Source organism: Adiantum capillus-veneris, chromosome 14 (genome assembly GCF_014529385.1).
Source record: "Adiantum capillus-veneris isolate H3 chromosome 14, ASM1452938v2, whole genome shotgun sequence".
Classification (NCBI taxonomy): domain Eukaryota; kingdom Viridiplantae; phylum Streptophyta; class Polypodiopsida; order Polypodiales; family Pteridaceae; genus Adiantum; species Adiantum capillus-veneris.
This window is the reverse complement of record NC_140944.1, coordinates 25027195-25052612: the sequence shown is the minus strand read 5'-3', so window position 1 is coordinate 25052612 and position 25418 is coordinate 25027195. Positions and strand designations below refer to the sequence as shown.

The following is a 25418-nucleotide window of genomic DNA, read 5'->3' as shown; positions in this document are numbered from 1 at the left end:
TTGCCTTCCAAAAGAAACTCGTGAATTTGGGGTCCTTGTCGGAGACAATCGTCTCGAGTATGCACTGTAATATGAAGATTCGGGCCACAAACAGTCTTGCTAAGTGATCTGGCTTGATTGTTTTCTTCACTGGAGTGAAATGAGCTTGCTTGCTAAATATGTCAATAACAGTCCAGCCATCACCACTCTGTGTTCTCGGGAGATCAAAATTGAAATCCATTGCAATACTTTCCTAGGGACGGGTGGGTATGGGCAAAGGCTGTAACAATCCCTGTGCTTTATGCCTGTCATACTTGACCTTTTGGCATACCAAGCAATTGCGCACAAACTTGTCCACATCCTTCTTGAGTGTCGGCCAAAAGAAGTATCTCTCTACCCCTTTCAAGGTGGTAGCAATGCCGTTGTGACCCGTAAAAGGTGGACAGTGGCATTCGGTCATAACCTTTTCTCTCAACGGCTGTGTAATGCACAACATGGTTTTCCTCATCAAGTAGCCATCCCGAATGGAATATCCCACTACTATCTCCCCATCCCGTATCCATGTGAAAATGTTTGCAAAATCTGTATCCGTGGCATACTGATCGACCATATCCTCGAAGCTCCTATGATGAATCGCGGAAATAGCCAGAACCAACGGCTTCCGAGACAAAGCATCTGCCACCAAATTCTTTTGTCCCTGCACATGGACAATCTGGAAGTGAAACTGCGACAAGATGTTCGCCTACGGCATCTGCTTTTCCGATAGCTGCTTCTGTGACAAGAAGTAGCGTAAACTCTAATGGTCTGTAAAGACAGTAAAATCCGCTCTGAGTAGGTAATGTCGCCATTGAGTAAGAGCATGGATAACCGCCAAAAGCTCTTTCTCATAAATCTGTGATGTCAATTCCGGCCTTGAGAACAATCGGCTCTCGTAAGCATTGACATTGCATTAAGACTGCACCCAAACTACGACTACAAGCATCACAATATACTTCAAATGACTTAGGCAAGTCCGACAGAGTCAAAACTGGTCCCGTAGTCAATTTCTCTTTTAATGTTTGAAAGGCAGTCACCTCTGTGGATCCCCACGAGAAAGGGACTCCTTCTGTGTCAAGATATGCAAAGGGGAAGCAACCTCTGCAAACTTTCTAATGAACCACCTGTAGTACGAACACAGTCCTAAGAAGCTTCTAACTTCATGGACATTCTTCAAATCAGGCCAATCGGATAGTCTCTATCTTGGCCGGATCCATTTGCACTGGTGTTGCTGACACAATGTGTCCCAAAAAAGTGTATCTCTGGTAGGAAAAATTCACTTCTCTTCGCTTTATCACCAACTTGTAATCTCGTAATGCCTGAAAGACTTGAAGCAGATGTACTCTATGTTCTGCCTCATCCTTGGAGAAAACAATGATGTCGTCAAAGAAAGTGCCAACAAATAGTCTATACTCTCGAGAAATCCTGTCCATTATCCGGTTAAATGTTGCAGGAGCATTGGTTAGGCCAAAAGGCATCCCAAAAACTTAAATAACCCAAAAGTCGTCCAAAAGGCTATCTTGTAGACATCTGCTGGCGCGATTCGGATATGATGATATCCACTTTTCAAGTCGATCATACTAAAGCACGAGGATCCCTGAAGTTGGTCAAGTATATCATCTGTTCTAGGAATCGGAAATCTGTTCTTTTTGGTGGTTTTGTTGAGAGCTCTATAATCGATGCACATTCTCCAAGATCCGTCTTTCTTTAAAACCAACAACACTGGAGAGCAGTACGGTGAAGTATTAGGCTGGACAAGACTCTTTTCCAAGAGGTCTTTCACTTGGTTCATAATTTCTTCGTTCTGGGCTCGGCTTATACGATAAGGTGACCGGTTCGGTGGTGTGCTTCCACGTATCAGATCAATGGTATGATCTTCAGGACGAGCGGGTGGTAACTCGCCTGGTAGGCCCTCTGAGAAGCAATCGGCATGAGTGTGGAGAAAATCTTGGCGTTCTTTATCAAGTTTAGACATATTTGTCCTATCTTGATCATTCAACTCTTTCAAAAAGATCGAGTAAACAAACAGACTGGATTTCATCAATTTTGAAATGGTCGAAGCCGATACAATAGGGATAGACTCGCCCTTAAGTTTTACATCGAGTACAATGGTTGTGCCCTTCTTTGTGGTCAAAGTCGCTTTCCTCGCCCGATAGTCGACCATGGCGTTGTTCTTGTGGTACCAGGGAATTCCCAAGAGAACATCACAACCTTCCAAAGGCATTATGTAGAAGTCCTCATGCCCCAATTACCCCTGACAATGCAACCGAAGTTTGCCAATGACAAGTGTAATGGCTACGTCCCTGTTGGGTCCCATCCGATCGGGAGTGGCTCCTCTATCAAAGAAGATCAGGGCTTTTTGGTCTTTCACTTTGCCCCAAGCTCGGCAAAGTTCTGTACTCTCGTCCATCGTGCTGGGGTCAGTACCCACGCAGTTTGAAACCAGTCCTGTTTTCATCTTGCCTTTTCTTCCATGTTCCTCAGTTGCTCTCGAACTCTCAGGCCTTTCATCGTCCTTGCCGTTTTGTTCTTTGGGTGCCTTTTTAGGGCACTTCGCGGAGATATGCCCAGTTTCCCCGCATCCAAAACACTTCCCCTCCTTGATGTAGAGAGCCCTCTCTTGATGAGTGAGTTTGGGTCGTGCATCCTTTCTGAGTTGCTCTTCCTCTTTCTACTTTCATTTTTCGAAGTCTGTTCGGCCCTTTGCGTCATGATTTCATCTGTGGGGTAGGTCAAACTGCCTGAGTCAATGGCAAAACCCTATTTGGCATGACTCATCAACTCCTTAATAGAAGCTGACTTTTGTTCTATGCAGTGATCTCGGATCTCTGTAGGAAGACCCAAGGTAGACCGCTCAATCTGTTCTTTGAAGGAGATCTTCTTAAATGAAGAGGCAGGTAGAAAAGAGCCCCATAATCTCTCGCAATAAGCGTTCATTGTATCCTTCTTGGTCATCCGAAGGTGGTTCCAAGTACTTCGTATGTCTCGTTCATACTCTCGAGTCAGCCAAGAAGAAATAAAAAGCCTTTTGAATTTTAGCCATTTGATTGGTGCTGTCTTGTTTAATAGAAGCGTGGACCACCAAGTTCGAGCATTCCCCTTGAAGTAAGAGGCAGCCCTCCGAATCTTGGAGTGCTCTGACTAACGCCCTCCTGAGAAAGCTATGTCAAACTGCTGTATAAAAGACAAAGCCTTCGAAGCTTCTCTATAACCAGAAAATGTGTCAAATTTTATTGACTGTCCACCTTCCTTAAACTCTTGTACTTTCTTGCTTTTATCTTCAGAAAGTCATACTGGTTGGCTTTATAAAAATTCTTCTTCTTTGCGTAAAAGCTGTTGTCGTCAGAGTCCGAACTAACTGAAGACGAGTCCTCTGTAGAAGTGTCAACCACGGGGCAAGATCTAGGCTTTCTTCTGCATTTTGTCGTGCTTTTTAGCTTTGTTCTGCGCGTCAAAAAGCTGAGCAATTCGTGCATCAACCACCTCTTCTAATTCTTGCTGTGTGTACATCTTGGGAGTAGGGAGGTTTCTTGAGAGCCGGTTTGAGGGGTGGTTTTGTGGTCTGCTGCCGCTGTGAGTGCACCTCGTCAAAGGAGGTTTGGCTCATAAATTTTGCAAATTTCGGGTCCTTCGCAAAATTTAGCATCATCTGTGTTGCATCGCCGATCAAACGTCGACGCTCCATCTCTTCGATCTCCGCTTGAGTAGGCCGAGTTGGGCCGTACTTCTCGCGTGAATCTTCGTTGTGATCTCTTGCTGCATCTCCGGATGTGGAGGAAGTCGACTGATCTCTGTCTGAAGCCATAAGTGCCGCGTAAAAAGGATCGGATTTCTCATAGAAGAGAAATCGGCCGTGCTCTGATACCACTGTAACAAACTTGGACACTCCCAGTCGAGATTCTACCACGACACCTCAAAAGTTCACTTCAAAACAGTTCACAGTTCACAATTGATTCGACACTGGCCCGGTGGAGTTCCGTGCCTAGAGATATTGGCCCCAAAGACTGGCGTCCCTTTCGGTGTTTCTTTTGGTATTAATCTGTTGCAAAAGTACAAGCGAGTGGGAGGCTCTCACTCTCAGACTTTGCGTCGAGATTCTCTGAGAAGTGGGATGCCTACCCACTTATCTAAAGTTACAAGGGATGCTAAAAGCAGAGCCAAAAGCTTCAAAATCAAAAGCCTTCAAAATCAAAAGCCTTCAAAATCAAAAGCCTTCAAAAATCTAAAGCAAGTCTCTCTCTCTCTCTCTCTCTCTCTCTCTCTCGTGTAAATTAAAGCAGGCCATTGCGTAGCTTTTTCTCACGCATTGCGTAGCCAAAAACAGACTCCCATGCGTCTGCTTTTCCGTATATTGCCACGTGAGCATCTCCGTACACTGCGCCGCAAAAATCTTGTAGGGTCCGTACGTTGCCTGCCACGTGAGCACTACAGTGGGGTGTGTGTGTGTGTGTGTTGGATTGTTTTCAACAGTAGGCTAGGACAGCCACGTCATCATTACAGCAGGGCAGGGCGGGTATGTGTAGCGGCCATGTCACCAGTTTATGACAAGTGAAGCAAGCCAAGATTTGTCATCTCAAACTGCTTAGCCAAGGTCTCCATAGTACTCCGTGTCACCGAGTAATGACGTGGCATGACCACTTGGGCAGAAAAGTTGACGTGGCGGGTAGTACATACGCTGACGTGGTAGCAATACGGAACTCTCAGATTTGTCATTGGCATGCTGACATGGCAGACTGTACAGACAATCCCGAAAATTGCAGTGACAGTTGTACGGAATTTTTGTCGATTGCGTTGATTGCATTTTGCAATTTTTAGACCAAGTTGCTTTTGGGAATACTTTGCTTTTGAGTTTAACTGCTTTTGGCATCCCTTGTAAGAATAAAAGGACCTTTAGGGGCCTCACTTCTTAGAGCATTTGGACGTAGAGTCTGAGAGCAGAGGTCCCCTACGGGAGTTGTTCTTCTTTCAAGATTTAATATAATAAAGAAATACCGAAAGTGGTGGCAAGTTTTGGGGCCAATACCTTTGGGCACGGAACTACGTTGGGCCGGGTCGACTCAAATTGAATTGTGATTTGTCTGTGAAGTGTTTTTAAGTGAATCTCTCTCGTGTCGTGAGTGCCCAAGTCTGTTACAGTGGTATCAGAGCATGGCCAATTTCTCTTCTGAAGCACTTTTACGGAGCCAATTAGTATGATTTTCTCGATGACAAGGCCAACAAGGCCAAGGAATTCAAAGAGGGTGGACAAGAAGTAACGTTTGAAACCTTTTTAGGGTTTCGAGATGCTCCTAAGGCTTTAGCCTTTATCCAACAATTTGATATAGCATTTTTCGGAGGCCGTTGTACAAATTAGACAGACATCATCCTTTTCGAAAGGCAATGCATGGACGTGGTGGTCCACTCTTTTGTTAAGAAAAGAAGCACCGACAGAGTGGCTGAAATTCAAGAAACTTTTTATTTCTTCATGGCTCACTCAAGAGTAGGAACGAGATGGGAGAACCGTTTGGAACCATCTTCGGATGATCAGGGGTGACACTTTGGATGATTGTCGAGAAAGATTTTGGGATACTTTCCTTCCGACCTCTTCTTTCAAGAAGATCAATTTTAAGGAAGAGATTGAGAGGTTTTGTTGTGGACTCCCCAAAGAAATTTGAGACTATTGTCTTGAGAAGAAGTCAGAGTCCATTCAACAGTTGATGGGACATGCTAAGTGGGGATTTGCTATGCACTTGGGTAACTTGACTTACCCACCAGATGAACCTTCGACCAATTAGAACAGAAACAGACGACAAAGGAATACACGGACTCGATTGACAGAAGAACAGAAAGATACACGATCTCGACTGATTGAAGACCAGAAAGATGAATATTTCAAAGCAGGAAAGTGTTTTGAATGTGGAGAACAAGGAGACATCGCTGTACGACGCCCCAATAAGGCACAAGAATGAGAATGATTGAAAGAATGGAAATACAGCGGGACGAGGAGATACTCATTCCAGAACAGATTTTAAATAGAACCTTATGGATAAATTAGCATTATTTTGCTGTATGAATTTATGAAATAAGACTTTTTGGAAGAAGATTTTGAATTTTTGGATGAAACCAATGTTGTATGGAAGAACCTGTTATTTGTGAGCATATAACACGATTATGAATGAGATGATGATGATGGCTTTGGAGCGGTGATAGCTCCCGGATGAGCATTAATTGAAAAAGAGCGAGAAGATACTCATTTAAGAACAGACACTGACTTTCCAAGACAGGAAAGAGAAAGGTAAAGTGAACGGTGGTTCTTATTAGATAAGAACCATCCGACATTGAATGCGAAATGAATGGAGGAGGGGGACCTAGCAGATACTCCTTAGATTTGGAACTTTCCCTCTCCCTCGACGCTTTTGGTCTAGCTGTTTCTATTTCAAAAGTTCCCATAGATCAACGGGTTGAATCTGCTGCAGGCGGGATTGCACAAGAGAGGAGTTACTCCACTTCTTTGTCACAAATTACCTCAATGGAATAAAGTCACTAATTTCTCTGTGGATTTTAGGGATACTGATGGGCTGACAATATTCTGTTGAATGACTTTAAGAGAGAAGTACTTCGACTTGGGATCCCCGACGATTACTCACACATGATAATGCTTGAGTGGAATGATTGACCAAATGACTGCAACATTTTGGTCTCAGAATCTATGGACGTGATCGCGATATGGGATTAGTTAAATCGACATCAGTGAGGTCTGGTGCGGATCTAGATGCGACTGCTAAATACGTCGCTTGGAATCACGATCCTAGATTCTATGTGATGTGATGTGACTGTCATCTTTGTACAAGTGTTGGATTGGTGTCGTCTAGTGCATCAGTACTTAAGAGTTAGTGTCTACTAAACTGGTTTATGGTCTCTGTTTGTTTTGCAGGCGTAATCGAGGGCAATTACAATTCTTTCAAGAGGGGGGTATGTCACAAAGTGATGACGTGGCATGATCACTCGGACAGAAAGGCTAACGTGGCGGGCAATACGGATGTTGACGTGGCAACAATACGAAACCCCCGGATTTTGTGTTGACCTGTTGACGTGGCAGATTGTACGGAGAGTCCCGAAAATTGCGTCAACTGCCTTTTGCAGTTTGTGGACCAAGTTGCTTTTGGGCTTTGCTTTTGGCATCCCTTGTAAAAATAAAAGGACCCTCAAGGGCCTCACTTCAAAGCATTTGGATGTAGAATCTAAGAGCAGAGGCCCCCTGCAAGAGTTGTACTTTGCTCAAGATTTAATATTATAAAGAAATACCGAAAGGGACGCCAGGTCTTGGGGTCAATACCTTTGGGAACAGAACTATGTCGGGCCGTGTCGACTCAAATTGAATTGTGATTTGTTTGTGAAGTGTTTTAAGTGAATCTCTCTCTTGTCACGTCTGATTCTAGACTTGGGGTGCCCAAGTCTGTTACACTGTGGATGTGCTCAACATGGCTACTTGTAATCACAAGATCGTCCACATAGAGGATAACAAGTGTCACCAATCCTCCCTCACGGTAAATGTATAAATCTGGGTCTGCAGAAGATCATCGAAATGAGTGTTGTAGGAAGAAAGAGTCTATCTTGTGGTACCACGCTCCACGGGCTTGCTTCAGGCCATAGAGAGCCTTTAGCAACCTACAAACCATGTCTACGAAGTCTGGATCCTTGAACCATGGAGATTGCTCCACATGCACCTCCTCCTCTAAGTCACCATTGAGAAATGCCGAAACAACTTTTATTTAAATAATCGGCCACTCAAAAAAGGCAGCAAGAACTATCTGAATGGTCGCCATCTTCGCAGTCGGTGCAAAGGTCTCGTCATAGTCCACACCAAGGTTTTGAGAGAAGCCCTTGGCAACTAGCCTTGCCTTGTGCTTGTCCAAAGAACCATCAGACTTGTACTTGGTCTTGTAGACCCATTTGACACCAATCACCTTCCGCTTGGCAGGCCCGAAACCAACTTCCAAGTGTTGTTCTTGATGGAATCAAGTTCTTTCTGCATGGCCAACTTCCACTTCGGTTGTGAAAGCGTCGCCTCAACTATCAGAGGATCTCTGTTCTTAATCACCGTCGACATCAAAGCATAGTTCACTTGTGATAAAGTCCCATCTGCCTCAACAAGTTGAAGTTGTTGAGATCGTCGTGTAGTACTGGCTCCACGCCATTCGGGTGGAAATCTGAAGTTGCCGAATCTTGGAAGGTCTCCAATAGCCACTTCGGTAACTTGTCTGACTTGCTCCCCGATTCTCCTGCGAAGCTTGAGGGACAGGGGTAGGAGAAGAAGGTTCATCAAGGGGCAAAACACAATTTGGGTCTCCAAATATTGGCAATTTAGGGGTCGTCGTGGAAGACTTGGGAGCGCAAGCCCCCTTTGAAGGTAAAAACTCATCGAAGACTACATCACGGCTGAGTACTACATCCTCCTTTTTTGGATCATAAAGTCGATATCTCTTGAAAAGAGAGTTGTAGCCGACAAAAAACATTCTCCTGGACTTGGGGTCAAACTTCCCCCTTTGCTCCTTCGGTACATGGACATGCATCGCTCCCAAAGATTCGAAAATGGGAGACGTTAGGCTTCTTACCAAAATAAGCTTCGAACTGGGTCTTGCTTTTAACTGAAGAGGTTGGAGATTGGTTTATGGTATGAACTGCCTCTGCCCATGAAGACTTTGGCAAGTCTTGATGCTCAAGCTTGGTCCGTGTCATTTCTAACACTATCCTATACTTCGGCTTCACATCTCCATTCTCTGAAGGTGATATGGTATTCACAATCTCTTGCTTGATGACATGGTCCGCACAAAAGTGAATGAATGCTTTGGAGGTAAACTCCCCACCTTTGCCCGACGGAATAGTCTTTAACACTTGATTGCTTTCCTTCTGTAGAAGAAAACGCCAAATGCCTCGTACTTGTGCTGTAGAAAGTATATTCAAACAAAGCGGCTGCAATCATCCACCAACAACACGAAATAGAGAGCCTTATCGAGGGAAGGGGTTTGTATAGGCCCACAAAGGTCGGCGTGAACCAACTCCAGAATGGCAATGGCTCGTGAAACCGGCCCGTAGGGCGATAGACTTTAGCTTTTACCCGAATCGTTACTTGATAAACTTTACTTGACTTTACGACATATAGAAAACTTCACGAATAAACCTGTGATTGAAATTAACACTTCACACAACGCATAGCTTGGGAGCTAGTGTGCTTCCAAGCAGACAACGACACCCTGTAGACCTCAAAGATTGGTGCCCCTTCAGTATTTTTTTTATTCTTATAGAACTTAGGAGAAAACTTGCAAGTTCTTACGAGCTGTCCCGCTATTACTGTCACAAAGCGATGACGTGGCATGTCACCTGAAAACTGACAGAGCTAAAAGATTATAAAGTGTTCCAACTTATAGGGCACCCATCTGGGGGGCACAAGATTAATTAAAAAAGAGAAATCACGAAGGGATGCAGACATGGTAGGCTGTCTGTACAGTCCTGCGTTTTACGTTGATTGTTGACGTGGCAGTGTACGGATTTCCGTGAATTGGTTGGTTGTTGGGCAACGCCAACTTTTGGACCAGATGCTTTTGAGACTGAAGCTTTTCATGTGATTACTTTTGAGAAGGTTTAGAGCTTATAAATTGTACTAGGGCCTCTCTTTCCCTTAGTTTTACCTGAGAGCACTGAGCAGAGAGGACTCTGTACTTTGCTGAAGGTATAATATACAAATAAATACCGAAAGGGGCGCCAGACTTTGGGGCCAATACCTCTGGGCACTGCACTACGTCAGGCCGTGTGTGGCCTCTCATTAAATTGTGACAAGATTTTCTTTAAGTATTTTCTCGTGTGTCATGCTAGATTCCCGACTTGGGGTGTCCAAGTTTGTTACAGTGGTATCAGAGCTCATTTGATTTTCCCTCCAAGGAGAATCCAATCGCAACACACATGAATTCAGCCGACAAATCCCACAAGGATCAGAACAACCCACCTTACAATTCAAGATTGGGTGAGAACACGGGAGATTCAAATGAACGATAGCCATCTTCTTTTGATTCCGAAGAAGAGAACGGGCAACCCCGGCCCCCGAAGTATGAACGAATGGATATGCAACATCAATAGCAGGTTGATGCCTGTGCTTGGCAGATGCTCCAATATTCTAAAGATGCCAATATGCAAAGTTTTTCACCAGGCATCCGATTGACGAGATATGGCGTAAGGCCATCGATTCACCTTTGAAGTCAGCTTTGAAGAAAGCTCATGTTCCGCGGATGTACATTGAAGATGAACTTGACGACGTAGTCGACAGATGAGTGAATCGAGTCTTGAAGACCAAGAAGCATTCAAAGGAACACAATCGATCATCAGACTACCTTGGCTACTTGGGTCACAAGTCTACTTTTGCAAATGCACGAAAGACAAAGAAGCGTGTACGCTTCGAGGGTGTGTCCAATTAGTCCTCATCCTCTTCTGATAGTTCCGATAGCTCTTCCTCTTCTTGTTGGAAATAGGGTTGCAAGGAAATGCGCACAACTCGGAGAAGACAAAGGAAGCTCAAGGCACACAACAAAGAGTAGTATTGCTTAGTGTGCTATGGAAAGATAAGATAGCCCTAGAGTGATGGGCGTATATACAATGCATGGGGAAAAAACCTTCCAGTGAGGGAAAAAATGCCCCGGTGGTCCTAAGTGTTTTCACACACATCACTACCACATGTATATGGTAACAAATCTCCCCCGGGAGTGATGCAGTGAACGAGAACTGGCTCATAAAGTATAGGGAAGTGTCATGCCTTGAGGACATGATCAGTTCACAAAGGGGGTAAGCCCAAAGCTTTGCGGAAAGCTTTGAACTTCTCATGAGACAATGCCTTTGTGAAAAGATCTGCAAGTACAAGAGTGCAAGCATGCGCTCACACTCGAACTCTGCGTCCAGATGCTCTGAGTTGTGAGTGGCCTACCCACATATTTAAAGAGATTACAAGGGATGCCAAAAGCAGAGCCCCAAAAGCTTCAAAAGTTGTCCCAAAAGTTGAAGATCAAAAGCTTGAAAAATAAAGCAAAAAGGGCTTTTCTCTTTAAAGCTCTCTTGAGCCCCTATAAAGCAAAAGTTGGCTCTCTCTCCTTCTCTCTCCCTCTCTTGCAATTGCGTAGAAAAGTAGTCACCAAATCTGCCGCAAGACCGTCCATGCAAAAGCTGCCACGTCAGCAGTGCGTCCGTACAGCAGGCCACGTCATCACTTTAGCGGGAATTTTGGAAACTCTGCCACGTGTCATTGTTGCCTTTTCTAGGGGCTATCCGTACTGTGCGCTGCCACGTGTCACTGCTGCAGTTGGCAATTCAGCCAGCAGTCCTAGCCAGTGTGTGTACCATGGGCAACCACATCACCAGTTTGCGACATACCCCCCTCTTGAAAGCATTGTAATCGGCCTCGATTACGCCTGCAAAACAAACAGAGGCCATGAACTGTCTTAGCAGACACTGATTGTTAGTACTGACGCACTAAGAACACACATCTAGCACATGTACCAATCGACAATCACATCACACCACATCACAGGACATCACTTGACATCACATGACAAATCACATTCAACATTCATTCGGATCTCAGACCATGATTTTTCGGCAATGTAGTTAGCAGTCGCATCTAGATCCACTCAAGACCTCATCAATGCCCGATTGACTAACCTCTATTGCAACCATGTCTATTCGAGATCATTTAGACCAAAATGCTGCAGTCATTTTGTCTATCAGTTCGTGCACTTAAAAACAAGTCAAGAATAATCAGTTTTATATTCCAAAATTTCATTTCATGAAGTCATACAACAGAATGCCGTCAGCTCTTAGTATCCTTGAAGCTCAAAGAGACATCAGTGACTCTAGTATACTAAAAATCAAGGCATCTGTTGACAAAGGAGCGGAGTAACTCCCCTCTTGTGCATCCCACTACACCAGATCTCTGACCAAGCTGAATTCGGGGTTCTATTTGGAGTAGACTACGCTAAACCAAAAGCTTCAAGGTAAAGGTTCACAATCTGAGGAGTATCTGCTAGGTCCTCCTCCTCCATCCACTTCGCATCCAATGCAGGATAGTTCTTGAACTTAACCAAGAACTGCCTTCGTACTTTACCCTTATTGTTTCTGTCCTTATGTGCCAAAATTGTTCAGGAACAAGGATCTCCTCGTTTTCCTCCACTTTGGGTTGCTCATCAGGCTCCCCATCTTTGAGCACATCACCTTTAAAAGGTTTCAAGAGACTCACATGAAATGCATTGTGAATCCTCCAAGTGTCAGGCAGTTTCAGTAAAAAGGAGACATCATTGATCTTTTCAGAGATTTGGAAGGGTCCGTAGTATCGCATACTAAGCTTTGGAGCAAGCCTCTCCTTTCCCTTCTTCTTTCTCATGCACGTCTTCTCAAAACGTAAGAGCACCCAATCATCCTCCTCCAATTTCAAATCGCGACGATGGCGATCCGCTGTCTTTTTGTGTCTTTCTTGAGATTTTTGCAAAGCCTCGCAGACTTTGGCAACAGCTGTGTCTAAGTTGCGCGTATACTCATTAGCTTCAAAAATCTTAACTTTCGTGCTTAGGAAGGGTAGAACCTTCACAACACCTTCAATAATCTCAAATGGCGCCTTCCTCGTCGAAGAGCGCATCGTGTTATTGTAGGCAAATTCCACCAAAGGTAGATACTTTTCCCATTGAGTTTTCTGATCCGAGATATAAGACCTCAATAAATCTAAAACTACTGAATTGGCAAAATCTCAGCCTGCAGGTGGAAAGATGACGAGAATTGCAACCGTGTGCCAATGTTCTCCCAAATTGCCTCTCAAAACAAACTCGTAAATCAGGGGTCGCTATCAGAGACGATCGTCTCAAGCCACAAACAGTCTCGCTAAGTGATCCGGCTTGACTGTTTTCTTCATTGGAATGAAATGAGCCTGCTTGCTAAATCTGTCAATAACAGTCCAGATACCATCGTGACCACTCTGTGTTCTCGGGAGATTAAAAATGAAATCCATCGCAATACTTGCCCATGGGCGGGTGGGTTTGGGCAAAGGCTGTAACAATCCCTGTGCTTTATGCTTGTCAAACTTGACCTTCTGGCATACCAAGCAACTGCGCACAAACTCGTCCACATCCTTCTTGAGTCTCGGCCAAAAGAAGTATCTCTCTACCCCTTTCATGGTGGTAGCAATGCCGCGGTGACCCGTAAATGGTGGACAGTGGCATTCAGTCATAACTTTTTTCCTCAACGGCTGTGTAACGCACAACACGGTTTTTCTCATCAAGTAGCCATCCCGAATGGAATATCCCGCTATTGTCTTCCCATCCCGTATCCGTGTGAAAACGTCTACAAATCCGTATCTGTGGCATACTGGTCGACCATATGCTCGAAGCTCCTATGGTGTATCGCGGAAATAGCCAGAACCAACGGCTTTCGAGACAAAGCATCTGCCACCAAATTCTTCTGCCCCTGCACATGGACAATCTGGAAGTGAAACTATGACAAGATGTTTGCCCATTGCATCTGTTTTTCCGATAGCTGCTTCTGTGACAAGAAGTAGCGTAAACTCTGATGGTCTGTAAAGACAGGAAAATCCGCTCCGATTAGGTAGTGCCGCCACTGAGTAAGAGCATGGATAAACGCCAAAAGCTCTTTCTCATAAATCTGTGCTGTCAACTCCGGCCTTGAGAACAATCGGCTCTCGTAAGCAATGACATGGCCTTCTTGCATTAAGACCGCACCCAGACTACGACCACAAGCATCACAATATACTTCAAATGACTTTTGCAAGTCCAACAAAGTAAAAAATGGTCCCGTAGTCAATTTTTCTTTCGAAGTTTGAAAGGTAGTCACCTCTGTGGGTCCCCACGAGAAAGGGGGCTTAAAAATTTCCGAGGGTCATTTCGAGGGACAATGAGTTTGCTCTTTTGTTAAGGAGGTAGCTTCTCCTTTCGGCTCTTTTGATCAAGGAGTTAGCTTCTCCTTTCGTCCAGATCGGAACTCTTAATATTCCAGCGTAGTAAAATTAGCCATCACACCCAGACTGTACTGAACTTCCACGGGTGTCTTGATGTACTAAAATTACATACCCAGGCAATCTCATCCAGTTAGGAATATCCAATAGTTTGCACATCACAATGCAACACAAATGCTTACATATGCATGTTGCAAGACACAACAAATAGCGCCGCTGGGCACTCCCCCGAGACAAACGGTCTGCGGTATGAAGCTACTCTAACGACTACCTTGTCACCCCCCCGCAAATAACCTAAAAAGCTTTAGGCCATGAGCTCAGAAGATTGTATAACCAAACGCTCCCTAGACCGCAGTCTGCGTCGCTTGGAGGTTCAAGCATACAACCAAATGCTCCCCAGGCTTTGGCCTGTGTCGTTTGGAGGTTTCTAGCATACAACAGAATGCTCTCGAGGCATCGGCCTGCGTCGTTTCGAGGTTCTAACAATACCAAAACAGTAGTTCTCACTTCTCCACCTGGGAGTAAAATCACCAACCATCGAAACCAGGATCAAAACCAGAGTCAAACAATTCAAATTGGCACCAGGATAGGTTCAAAACAGATACCATCCATTTCAAACAGGATCAGCAAACAAGTTCTTAAACAGATTCTCAAACAAAATTCAAAAGTATCTAACTAGAAAACAACGAGAGAGGTCATTCAGGGCTTTGTTCGGACAACCGAACTTTGAGGACAATTGGCTTGCCCTTCTGCATCACGGTGATGGTTTGGTTCCGAACCTGGATAGTTGCATCATTCTTGTCGTGCCAAGGCATGCCCAAGAGAACGTCGCAATTGCCCAACTTCATAATGTGGAAATCGGCTTTTCCATGATAATCTTGTATAGTCACTGGAAGTGCACCAATGAGCGGTACCACTTTCTGAGTTTGCCTCGTGGCTAGCTCAACTTCAATTTCTTCACCCTCTGCATCATAATCAAAGTGCATCTGCTTCAAGAATTCTAGATGGATGAAGTTCTCTATAGCTCTGGGGTCAAAGAAAATAAGGGATTTCAAACCGTTGACTTTTCCATAGGCTCTGCATAATTCATTAAAACTCTCAAGGTGTATACCATAAATATCGGATACTAGTCCAATAGCAGGTCTAGCCTTCTTGGCCGGAGGTGGCCTCGAGGATTTGTCTGACGTGGGAGCAGAAGGTTGCACTGAGGACGTCGAGGCTCGCTCAGGACATGTATTGAACGTATGCCTTGTTTGGAAACATTCGAAGCATCGGGCTTCTTGTAACAAGGTGTCTCGTTGACGTTGTGTCAGACGAAGGCCGTTGAGGTTGCTTTTCACGGGATTCCTGAGAACTTGTTCGTTGTTGTCGAGAGTTCAGGTTAGTGGCCGGAGATTCTTCTGTGGTAAACTCCAACTTTCCTTTCATGAGCTTGTAGCCGACCGCGGCATGGTCCTAAGCTCTTGCATGGTAGAGACTTGCTTGGAGAGACAATATTCCTGCAATGTGATGGTAGTCCAATGGTGTAGCACTCGCACTGGTCCTCCAAGGAAATGAACATAAAGGACACCAGAAGGTACACGTCGAGAAACCTTTGGTTATAGTCGTCCATGGTTTCGGTGGCAAGCATTTTCAAGTTGCCTCACTCTGCCAAAATCCGGACTTCAAACATTGAAGTCATGTAACTACGTGCAAAAACTGTCTTGAAAGCTTTCCAAGTTCTTGGAGCATGCGGTTGTGTTGCGATTGAACTCCACCATTGCATAGCATTATCTTTAAGAAATCCCGTTGCTCGAGAAATCTTGGATTCTTCTGTATAGTTCCCCAAAGCAAAGATGTTGTCGAATTGCTGTAGGAACTGCAATGCTTTCTTGCGATGAAAAAGTGAAAAATTTGACTGTCGTGCCGCCATCTTTGAAATCTTTGGGTTGGTTAGGCGCATATCCTGCGTATGGATAATAAGGGTATCCATATGGGCTCCAACCATTGTAGCCTGGTGACGGTGGCGGTGGTGGAGGTGGGGGCAATTGCAGTGGCAAAGGAGTGGCGGAATTCCACCCCGGAGAGTATTGGCCCCCAAACCTTGGCGCCCCTTTCGGTATTTCTTTATATTGCATCAACACGGTACAAGCCGGTACTCCAGACTCTGCACCTTCTCTAGGAAGCATGCCAGAGAATGAGCCCTAACCTCATATTTAAATGCCCTAGGCCCCAAAAGCAGTTTACAGTAAAAAGCCTTCAAACTCAAAAGCATCTGGTCCAAAAGCAAAGCCAAAAAGCTACCAGTGTAAATCACGGAATTCCTTATAGCAGTCAACGCAAAACGCGGAAATCCGTACAGTCTGCCACGTCATCGTGTCAACGCAATTTTCAAAATGTCTGTACAGCTAGCACGTCATCAGCTGCTGCTCCACGAGCCTTTCCTCTGTGTGTGTGGGTCCTGCTTTATTTCATTGTTCAATCCTTTGTCACTTGGGGCCCCATCGGACGGGTCCCCATAAGTTGGTAGGACTTCTTCTTCTGTTACTTGTTCTTCTTAGGGTTTGGGCCCCTCGGCCGACATCTGCAAGTTGGCTCCTTTCTTCAGGGCTTTGACACGTCAGCAATTTGTGACAGCTGGTGGGGGAAACGGCGGTGGCAAAGGCGGTTGCTGTGGATAAGTGCACCATATTCGTGAAGACTCCCCCGATCGGAACGGACGGTTGGGAAGGTTATCGATTGGAAGCTCTTGTATGCTGGAGGAGGAGGTATCACTTGGGGCATCAGAGGGGGTAACATGTAATTCAGAAACTGTTGAAACCTTTGCAGCATCGGGAGATGTTGTTGCGGATGCCGCGAAAGAATGTCACAAAGCTCGTCGAGGAGAAAGTGCAAGTATTCTGACGAATGTCTTGGGTTCTTTATGGATTATGCCCTGTAAGACAGAGGGGTGAAGATGGGAGTGTGCCCATTGCGTGATGGATTAAGGGTGGGAGTCGCTTATAAGTCCGGGGTTGGGACACGAAGATTCGTTAGTACAAAATTTGAAAGCGCTGGTTTGCTTGGTTTGCTCTTTGATAGGACTAAACGTTTGAAGCTTAGATACCATTGGAACAAGACGGGCACCACGTGCCAACGGAAAAGAACAGATTGAACACTTTTAGCACTGGCCCCAAACCTTGGCGCCCCTTTCGGTATTTCTTTATATTGCTTGAACTCAGTACAATGCCGATACTCGTGCTTTGCACCTTCACCGGAAAGAGTGCGAGAGAATGAACACTCTGCACATATTTAAAGGCCCCTTGGCCTACGAAAAGAATTTACATGAAAAGCTTCAAACTCAAAAACATCTGGTCCAAAAAGCGTGAGCCTAAAAAAGCCGACAACGCCTTTTGCGAAAATTCGTACGGCTGCCATGTCAGCATTTCAACGCGAATTGTGTGCGTCCGTACAACTGCCACGTTAGCATGTCAGCGTGAAATCCGGGCGTCCGTACTAACTTGCCACGTTATCAGTTGCTGCGCAAGAGATTAAGTGTGTGTGTGGTCCCGCTTTACTGTAAGGGCTTTAGGTCCCTTGGGCCCCATCGGATGGCGTCCCATAAGTTGGTGGGAACTCTTCTTAAAAAATAGGCCCTTGGCAAGACTCTGTAAGTTGGTAAAACTTCTTCTGCTGCTTCTGCTTCTCCCCTTAGGGTTTATGCTCCTCGGCCAAGATCTGCAGGTTGGCTCCGTTCTTCAGTGGCTTGACACGTCAGCAATTTGTGACATGTGCCTAAAAGCCTTAGGTTTAGGGGCTGATTTTCAGCTCCTTAACTTCTGGTGGACACTTCCTTATGCAATTTCTTGGTAAAGTATCTGGAGGGTATATAGTAGGGGATCATGATTGCACATAGGACAAGACTATAGCATAATTTTTTGGTTACTCGATACCACGAGCGGGTTGTAATTTTATTCTTGGCTTGTGATGACGTGATGTGCTTGTACAACTTAGGAAGCACATCATGCCATCACGAGGCCAAAATAAAATCACTAACCACGCTAAGCAAGTTAAAGCTCATGCACGAGCACACATGCCATTATGAGCTTAGAATAGAATTACAATTCACTGTGAGTTAAAAGCTCACACATGCTGTATTGTACCAGGCTGTCACGGATTTTACTATAGTCTCTTCCTATGTGTAATCGTGAAACCCTACAGTATTTTCCAAATACTCCCAAGGGACTGCCCAAATATTTATTGTTGCTTTCAACAAGGGGCACGTTGTCAATGCATGTTTGTGTTATTAGCTTACGAGTCCTTGTTGCCGCTTTTACAACTTAAAAGCCTTTTGTGTTCATGAATGAGCGTGTATTTGTCTTTATGTGAGGAAAAGAGAGAGCAAGAGAGTTGACATGGTTTTTTAAATTTTACAGGCCAATTGCTGTTACAACCCCAGCAACAGCTCCAACTCCAGCTTCCACTGCTCAGTAAGTATACTTTGCGATTAGCTTCTGTGTGTGTGTGTGAGAGAGAGAGAGAGAGAGAGAGAGAGAGAGAGAGAGAGAGAGAGAGAGAGAGAGAGAGAGAGGAGAGAGAGAGAGAGAGAGAGAGAGAGAGAGAGAGGAGAGAGAGAGAGAAGAGAGAGAGAGAGAGAGAGAGAGAGAGAGAGAGAGAGAGAGAGGAGAGAGAGAGAGAGAGAGAGAGAGAGAGAGAGAGAGAGAGAGAGAGAGAGAGAGAGAGAGAGAGAGAGAGAGAGAGAGAGAGAGAGAGAGAGAGAGAGAGAGAGAGAGAGAGAGAGAGAGAGAGAGAGAGAGAGAGAGAGAGAGAGAGAGAGAGAGAGAGAGAGAGAGAGAGAGAGAGAGAGAGAGAGAGAGGAGAGAGAGAGAGAGAGAGAGAGAGAGAGAGAGAGAGAGAGAGAGAGAGAGAGAGAGAGAGAGAGAGAGAGAGAGAGAGAGAGAGAGAGAGAGAGAGAGAGAGAGAGAGAGAGAGAGAGAGAGAGAGAGAGAGAGAGAGAGAGAGAGAGAGAGAGAGAGAGAGAGAGAGAGAGAGAGAGAGGAGAGAGAGAGAGAGAGAGAGAGAGAGAGAGAGAGAGAGAGAGGAGAGAGAGAGAGAGAGAGAGAGAGAGAGAAGAGAGAGAGAGAGAGAGAGAGAGAGAGAGAGAGAGAGAGAGAGAGAGAGAGAGAGAGAGAGAGAGAGAGAGAGAGAGAGAGAGAGAGAGAGAGAGAGAGAGAGAGAGAGAGAGAGAGAGAGAGAGAGAGAGAGAGAGAGAGAGAGAGAGAGAGAGAGAGAGAGAGAGAGAGAGAGAGAGAGAGAGAGAGAGAGAGAGAGAGAGAGAGAGAGAGAGAGAGAGAGAGAGAGAGAGAGAGAGAGAGAGAGAGAGAGAGAGAGAGAGAGAGAGAGAGAGAGAGAGAGAGAGAGAGAGAGAGAGAGAGAGAGAGAGAGAGAGAGATTGATTGATTGATTCATTCCTGCGCAGGCCTCCAGATTTGTATGGACAGGCTGCTTCTAACCTTGTTGCTGGCTCAAATCTTGAGCAAACAATTGATTTTATCATGGACATGGGTGGTGGGAGCTGGGACCGTGAAACAGTTTTTCGGGCTTTGCTAGCTGCTTTTTACAATCCAGAGAGAGCTGTTGAATACCTCTATAATGTATGCTTATAGTCACAGTATGTTTTCTAATGCAGGACTTGCTCTTTTGGGATGTGTTGACAATGTTATGATTGCTTGTTTTTGTCCCTTCCTATTGAATGTCAGAAGCAATATATACGTTTTAATTAGTTGTTTGTGGTTGGCTAAAATGGTTGGCGAAGGTGGTTGTTTCATTCTAGACTTTCTGTACTATCGAGGGCAAGAGTGGTGTACACCATTTAACTCGTTTTTGTGAACTTGTCTTTTTTTTGTTGAAAGCTTTTCAGGAGAACTGCTAGTGGATAGTTCTAGTAGGTGCTAGGTACATATGTTGCACGTATAACATATATAAGTACATGCATACTGCTGATGCAAATTTGATATTGTGCATGGGTAGATGTTCAGATGCATACATGGGGTAAAATATTTGTGTGTTTTGGAGTGAATGTCGTCTCTCTTTTTAGTCTTTAAATGAAACTAGGCTAGAACCCGTTTATGCTGCTGATATTTTTTCCAGAGAACAAGGTTGATATATATTCGTTGAAATTGCTCTCTAGGGAATACCGAATACTGCAGAAAATCCTCCTCCTGGCCCTCTGCCTCCAGGCCCTCCAGCTGCTACACGCATTACACCCGCTGCACCAGCTCTGGCATCTCCAGCAGCTCTGGTTCCAGCTCCAGCTCCAGCTCCAGCTCCAGCTCCAGCGTCAGCACCTGCTGTTGACTCTGGTGCTCAGCGTGCTGCTGGAAGAGGGCCAAATGCAGCACCACTGGATCTATTTCCACAGGTTAATTTACTTTAAATGTCTGTTGAGCTGAACACAATAACAAAATTAACTGAACTTGTTGCGGTTGGTTATCAAAGTGCTGGTCTGTTGTTACTTGCTTCTTAGGGTATGCCTGGTCTTGGTGGGGCTGCTCCTGGGGCGCTTGATTTTCTGAGAAACAACCCTCAGGTATTATTAAACCTTTATGCTGATGAAAATAATCAAGAGGTTGTCCTCATCTAGGGACAGGTCTCAAGTATTTTATTGAACCAACTCTTAATTTAACAATCTTTGTCATCTCTGGGTGTTCTTGTGAAATTGATGGTGGGCACTGGATTCTATCATAGGGAAAGTATGCCAAGCACGATCATAGTTACGATAGCATACCTAAATGTCTTGTTATCTGGTGTGAAGATTCTCAATCCTATATTCCATTGTCTATCCTACTCCAGTCCCTTTATATATTGAATGCTGCTTTTGAGACAGAATAAGAAGCTTTTGTTGGACATAAATAACATCTTAGTTTGCCTTTGATTTATTGAGTCTATGCTCATTTTCTTGAACTCAACAGTAGAAATTTGTGTTTTTGTGTCTTTTGGGTTGAAAATTTTATTTCTGGAAATTGTTAGCGGAGCGTTTAATAAATTATTTTCCTATGTACCAGTTTCAAGCTTTGAGGGATATGGTTCAAGCAAATCCCCAGATTTTGCAGGTTTGATCCCCCCCCCCCCCCCCCCCCCCCCCCCCCCCCCACCCCCAAAACCACAAACCCTCCTCTCTCTGTTTATTCATCCTTTTCAAAAGAAATACTGTGGGCTACAGACATCGAAGAAAGAAAGTTAAGTTTTTCACGTTTTATGGATAGCCTATGTTGCTGGAGCTTGGGAAGCAAAATCCGCAACTGCTTCGTTTGATCAATGACAACCAAGCAGAGTTTTTGAGGTTGATAAATGAGGCACATGCTGAAGTTGCAGAGGGGTAAGTGTGTTGGTACTCCATATACTACATGCTTGTCTTCTGGGACTCCGGCAATTTAATGTTTTTTACCTGTTTATTTTAGAAATACACTTGGACCCTTGGCGGAAGCAATGCCTAACTCAATCAATGTTACACCAGAAGAAAGAGAAGCCATTGAACGGGTAATTTTTTTGAAATTTTAAAGCGCACATTTTAACGACTCGTTTGTTTTAGGGATTAGCAAGCCTGTTTGCTGTGCTCACTAGACATTAAAGTAGCAGAATCTGACTCTGTTTTTTGATTGAACTCGTGCAGCTTGAGGCCCTTGGCTTTGATAGAGTTCGTGTTATAGAGGCCTTTTTGGCTTGTGACAGAAATGAGCTACTTGCTGCCAATTACCTTTTGGAGGATCCCGGTGAACATGAGGAATGAAGGCTTTTAAAGTGGCCGTAACGTTACATTATAGTGACTGGATTGAGGCGGGTGTTGCTGTTTCTCATTTCATCAGACCGTGTACACGGGGTGTACCCTGCAACTATAGAAGGGCATGGGGTGCCTTTATTCTGAGGGTCTTATGCTTCAAGCGGCAATTATTTTTTCACAGACAGAGACCCAATCAGCCTCACTAAATGTTCTTCTTGTGGAGACTGAAGGAAAGTGGCATTGGGACAAAGCTTTTGTTCTAATGATGTTAGTGTCTCTTGTTCTGAGCCATGCAAGTCCGGGCATATTAACTTTGTTAACTGAAAATAATGGCATTTCCGTCCATGTCTGTTGACTTTTGTGTATCGTCTAGCTCTATAATTTTCAAAGCTGCCTGCCTTAACTTGCTCAACCTTAATAAAATTTGAATTATTCCTTACAGTAGTTGTATATGTTTTCAAATAGTTCTGCATCACGCAGCAATTTTCATTTTTTGTTTTTTTTAAATTTTGGGGTGCTGTACGGGAAATGTTGTAATGCAGTTGCATCATATTGCATGGCAATGTAAAAAATCAAACATTGAGTAAGTATTGAAAGGTGTATGTTGTACTCTGTGACGATGCCCATGTACTCTGACGCTTGGCATCGCTAACTCCCTCAATGCATCGAGTCCTAGATGGTTGTTAATGAGAGTGTTTGAGTGGAGGGACTCCACTTCTAAGTTGAATTTGTGTGGAGTCCACTGCTCTCAACCCAAACGTGTTACCTCACACACATGCACATGCACACACACGTACTTGCACGCATGTGTGTGCTCACATGCGTGCTGGACTGGAGAGATCAAATGTTGGGTATGTACGCAAAGCCAGTGTAAATGGTCTCAGGTGTAACTGAGCACCAAGAGTCGACTCGCTATTCTACAAACTAATGCTTGCACTCCTACATCCTACATATTTTGGGGGGGGGGGGGGGGGTGGGGTGGGGGGTGCCTAGACAGATCCAGGATATGCCTGTTTTGGCCTGTACAGTCCTCACCATGAATGCCCACTTTAGTCATCAAATAATGAGTAGCCCTTGGTTGCCTTGAACTCCCGGCTGTGAGCCTACCCCTATGAGCTCATATGAGCATTCATGGTGGAGGAAAAGAGAATATTCGTGTTGGTACACTTGAATAGGTCTAAATTTCACAGGTAAAACTATACCTTAAAAGAAGAGGTACTTTTGAGCGTCACTTTTACATGCTTTGTGTAACATGATATGTGTACATAGATGTATGTTAAAAACGCAAATATCTACATAGTCACACATATTTTGCAATATGCATATACTTGTGTATGGAAAAATATGTCACAAACCATAGAAGTTTTCTCCGAGCACTTGTTTTGACACAAAATGGCCCTTGACAGGAAAAACAGCTGATGCTTTTAGTTTGTGAATAGCAGGTAGCATGCAACTATTTTTGGTTGCAATTCAAGTATCCAAAGTCAAGCCACTCGCAAAATCTTTTAGAATACCTGACAATACCGACATGATGAATTTTTAAGTTTAATTCTTTAATGGAGATAAAATGATGAATTTTTGTGTGTTTAATTCTTTAATGGAGATCAAATGATGAATTTTTGTGTGTTTACAATTCTTTAATGGGGATCAGATGATGGTGTAGGGAATGGTTGTGCATTGACCATTCCTGTTAATTATGGGCGACCGGTAGAGGCCGGGAGCCTTAATTATGGGAATGCTTTGTGCACGACCATTCCCGGCCGCCAATGGTCGTGGGAGGTGGTTAGGAGCCTTGGTTACGGGAATGGTTTGTGCACGACCATTCTTGGCCGTCAATGGTCGTAGGAGAGGGGGGCGAGCACACAGCCTGCAAAGGGGTGATGTAGGCAGATCCAGTTTTCCATGTGTTGATGTGGCAAGCCCTGTGTTAATCCATCCTCCTACATTTCGCTTGCTGAGATGTCCGTAGGAGATGCGATTCCGCTGCTGATTTGGGATGCAATTATCGGTCTGCAGGTCTCCATGTTCCAAGTGTTGATTTGGTTGACATCCACTGCTCAGAAAGGACAGGGGATGGATGGACGGCTGCCCCCTTCCCCACGACCTTGATAGTTTGCTACTAATGAAGAATACATCTCTGTTATATTTGAAATTAGGTCTTTGTTGAATATTTGTACTATGTAAACAACATACCATTTTGTGTAGACGGAGCTTCAGGACTTCCAATCTGTGTGGAGAGAAGGCTCGATTACAAAGGCTCAGATATTAAAATACAAGATCGCCGGCCATGGGGTTCGAACCCATGACCACAAGGTTAAGAGCCTTGCGCTCTGCCAACTGAGCTAGGCCGGCTTGTTCGGAAGGAAGCAGATTATTATTAATTTGTAGCATTCCTTTCTCTGCAACAAGGGAGGCGAGTGAAGGGTGAAATTTGCCGTTGGCCACATGCTGAAACGCCATTGAATGTGCCGTCTTGCAACCCCGCCGCCCCCGCCCCCGCCCCCCCCCCCCCCCCCCCCCCCCCCAAAGGGGAGAATATTTGCCAAAAGCTGCAAAATGCAGTGTGAAAGGCAAGGGGACTACTAGTGAAGAATGTGACAAGAAGATCTGCTCTTATGCCAAGCGCATCATTGGAAGCAAAAGCATTCAACCCACAATGGTGAAGGCTAGCTGGGGACTACGAGTGATTGGACACAAACCTTTGCTCCTTATGCCCAGCGTTGTTCCAAAGAGGCTGAAGCTTGTAGAAAAGCTGTGAAAAAGAAGAGGGGATGCATCCCACTTACAGCATCATAATGCATGCCCTGCTCAAGGTGCCTTGTCATACATCATATACAACATCCTAATAGGCGCCTGTTAGTGAAGAAATTCAACGAGTCCCTTGTCGTACTTACTCACTTGGAGAAGAAGGGATGCGTCCCAAACGTGGTTGTGTACAGTAAGTTCCAAAGGTGGGTTGCATACAATAGCGTGATACACGGCTTGTCATGCTGACGGGAGTCACTGTGGGAGTGTGTTTCCTGAGGGCCCGGGGGGAGGAGATCAATAGGCAGCCGAGATTGGCGGGTACAGGCAACAGCGGATGCCCCAAGGGCCCAGGCTAGGCAGGTGCGCACTCTACTTGGAGGGCATGTTCTGAGGTGTCTGTCGAGCATTGGACTGTAGCTGCCAGATTTTTCTGCACAGAAAGGACTGTAGATGTACAGTGGGGAAGCCCTGCCCCACCACGTTCGTAATTCTTGGCACTGCCTTTCGGCACAAGAGTGTCACCCTCCTTATAAGGTGGGATCAACGGTCCCTATTAATTGGGGGCGACGGGATTGGTTTTGCACCGTCCCATGGCAGACATGATTAAAGTGATCCCCATGTGAACATCAAGTGATCCCCGAGTGATCTCCGTGTGAATCCAAGTCAGTATGTGATCACCTTGTGAACCCACCTATTCCAAAGTGATTAATGTGTGACCCCGACCATCCCAAAGTGATGTCCAAGTGAATACCATTTGGTGATCCTCACCCCGTCACGTTTGCCATATTATTTTACGTTCACACCTCTATTTCAAGTGATGCGCGATAGCTTAATGGGAGAGTCATAGCCTCCGGAGTGGTAGGTCGAGGGTGTAAGCCGCAAGGGCATAAACCGGTCGAAATCTTTTTATTCTTGAGAATAAATGGACGGTCCACATCA

The 25418-nt window shown here is 44.9% G+C and overlaps 1 protein-coding gene, 1 long non-coding RNA gene and 1 other non-coding gene across 3 annotated transcripts in view; 1 reads left to right on the top strand and 2 right to left on the bottom strand.

Moving 5' to 3' along the window:
• Positions 1–22170, top strand: part of LOC147442111 (ubiquitin receptor RAD23d-like) — a 36889-nt gene extending 14719 nt beyond the window's left edge. The window contains exons 5-12 of the mRNA XM_086528405.1: positions 18388–18441; positions 19431–19605; positions 20142–20372; positions 20478–20540; positions 21016–21063; positions 21217–21329; positions 21412–21490; positions 21624–22170. Of these exons, the coding sequence (XP_086384531.1) occupies positions 18388–18441; positions 19431–19605; positions 20142–20372; positions 20478–20540; positions 21016–21063; positions 21217–21329; positions 21412–21490; positions 21624–21740 (880 nt within the window). The 3' untranslated portion in view covers positions 21741–22170. The remainder of the gene's footprint in view (positions 1–18387; positions 18442–19430; positions 19606–20141; positions 20373–20477; positions 20541–21015; positions 21064–21216; positions 21330–21411; positions 21491–21623) is intronic.
• Positions 22171–23521: 1351 nt separating this feature from the next.
• Positions 23522–24746, bottom strand: LOC147442109 (uncharacterized). The gene is made up of 2 exons (XR_015190281.1): positions 23925–24746; positions 23522–23850 (listed from the first exon to the last, which is right to left on the bottom strand). It is a non-coding gene; the product is annotated as an uncharacterized LOC147442109 (long non-coding RNA).
• On the bottom strand, positions 24011–24083 carry TRNAK-CUU (transfer RNA lysine (anticodon CUU)). The gene has a single exon. It is a non-coding gene; the product is annotated as a tRNA-Lys (tRNA).
• Positions 24747–25418: the final 672 nt, after the last annotated feature.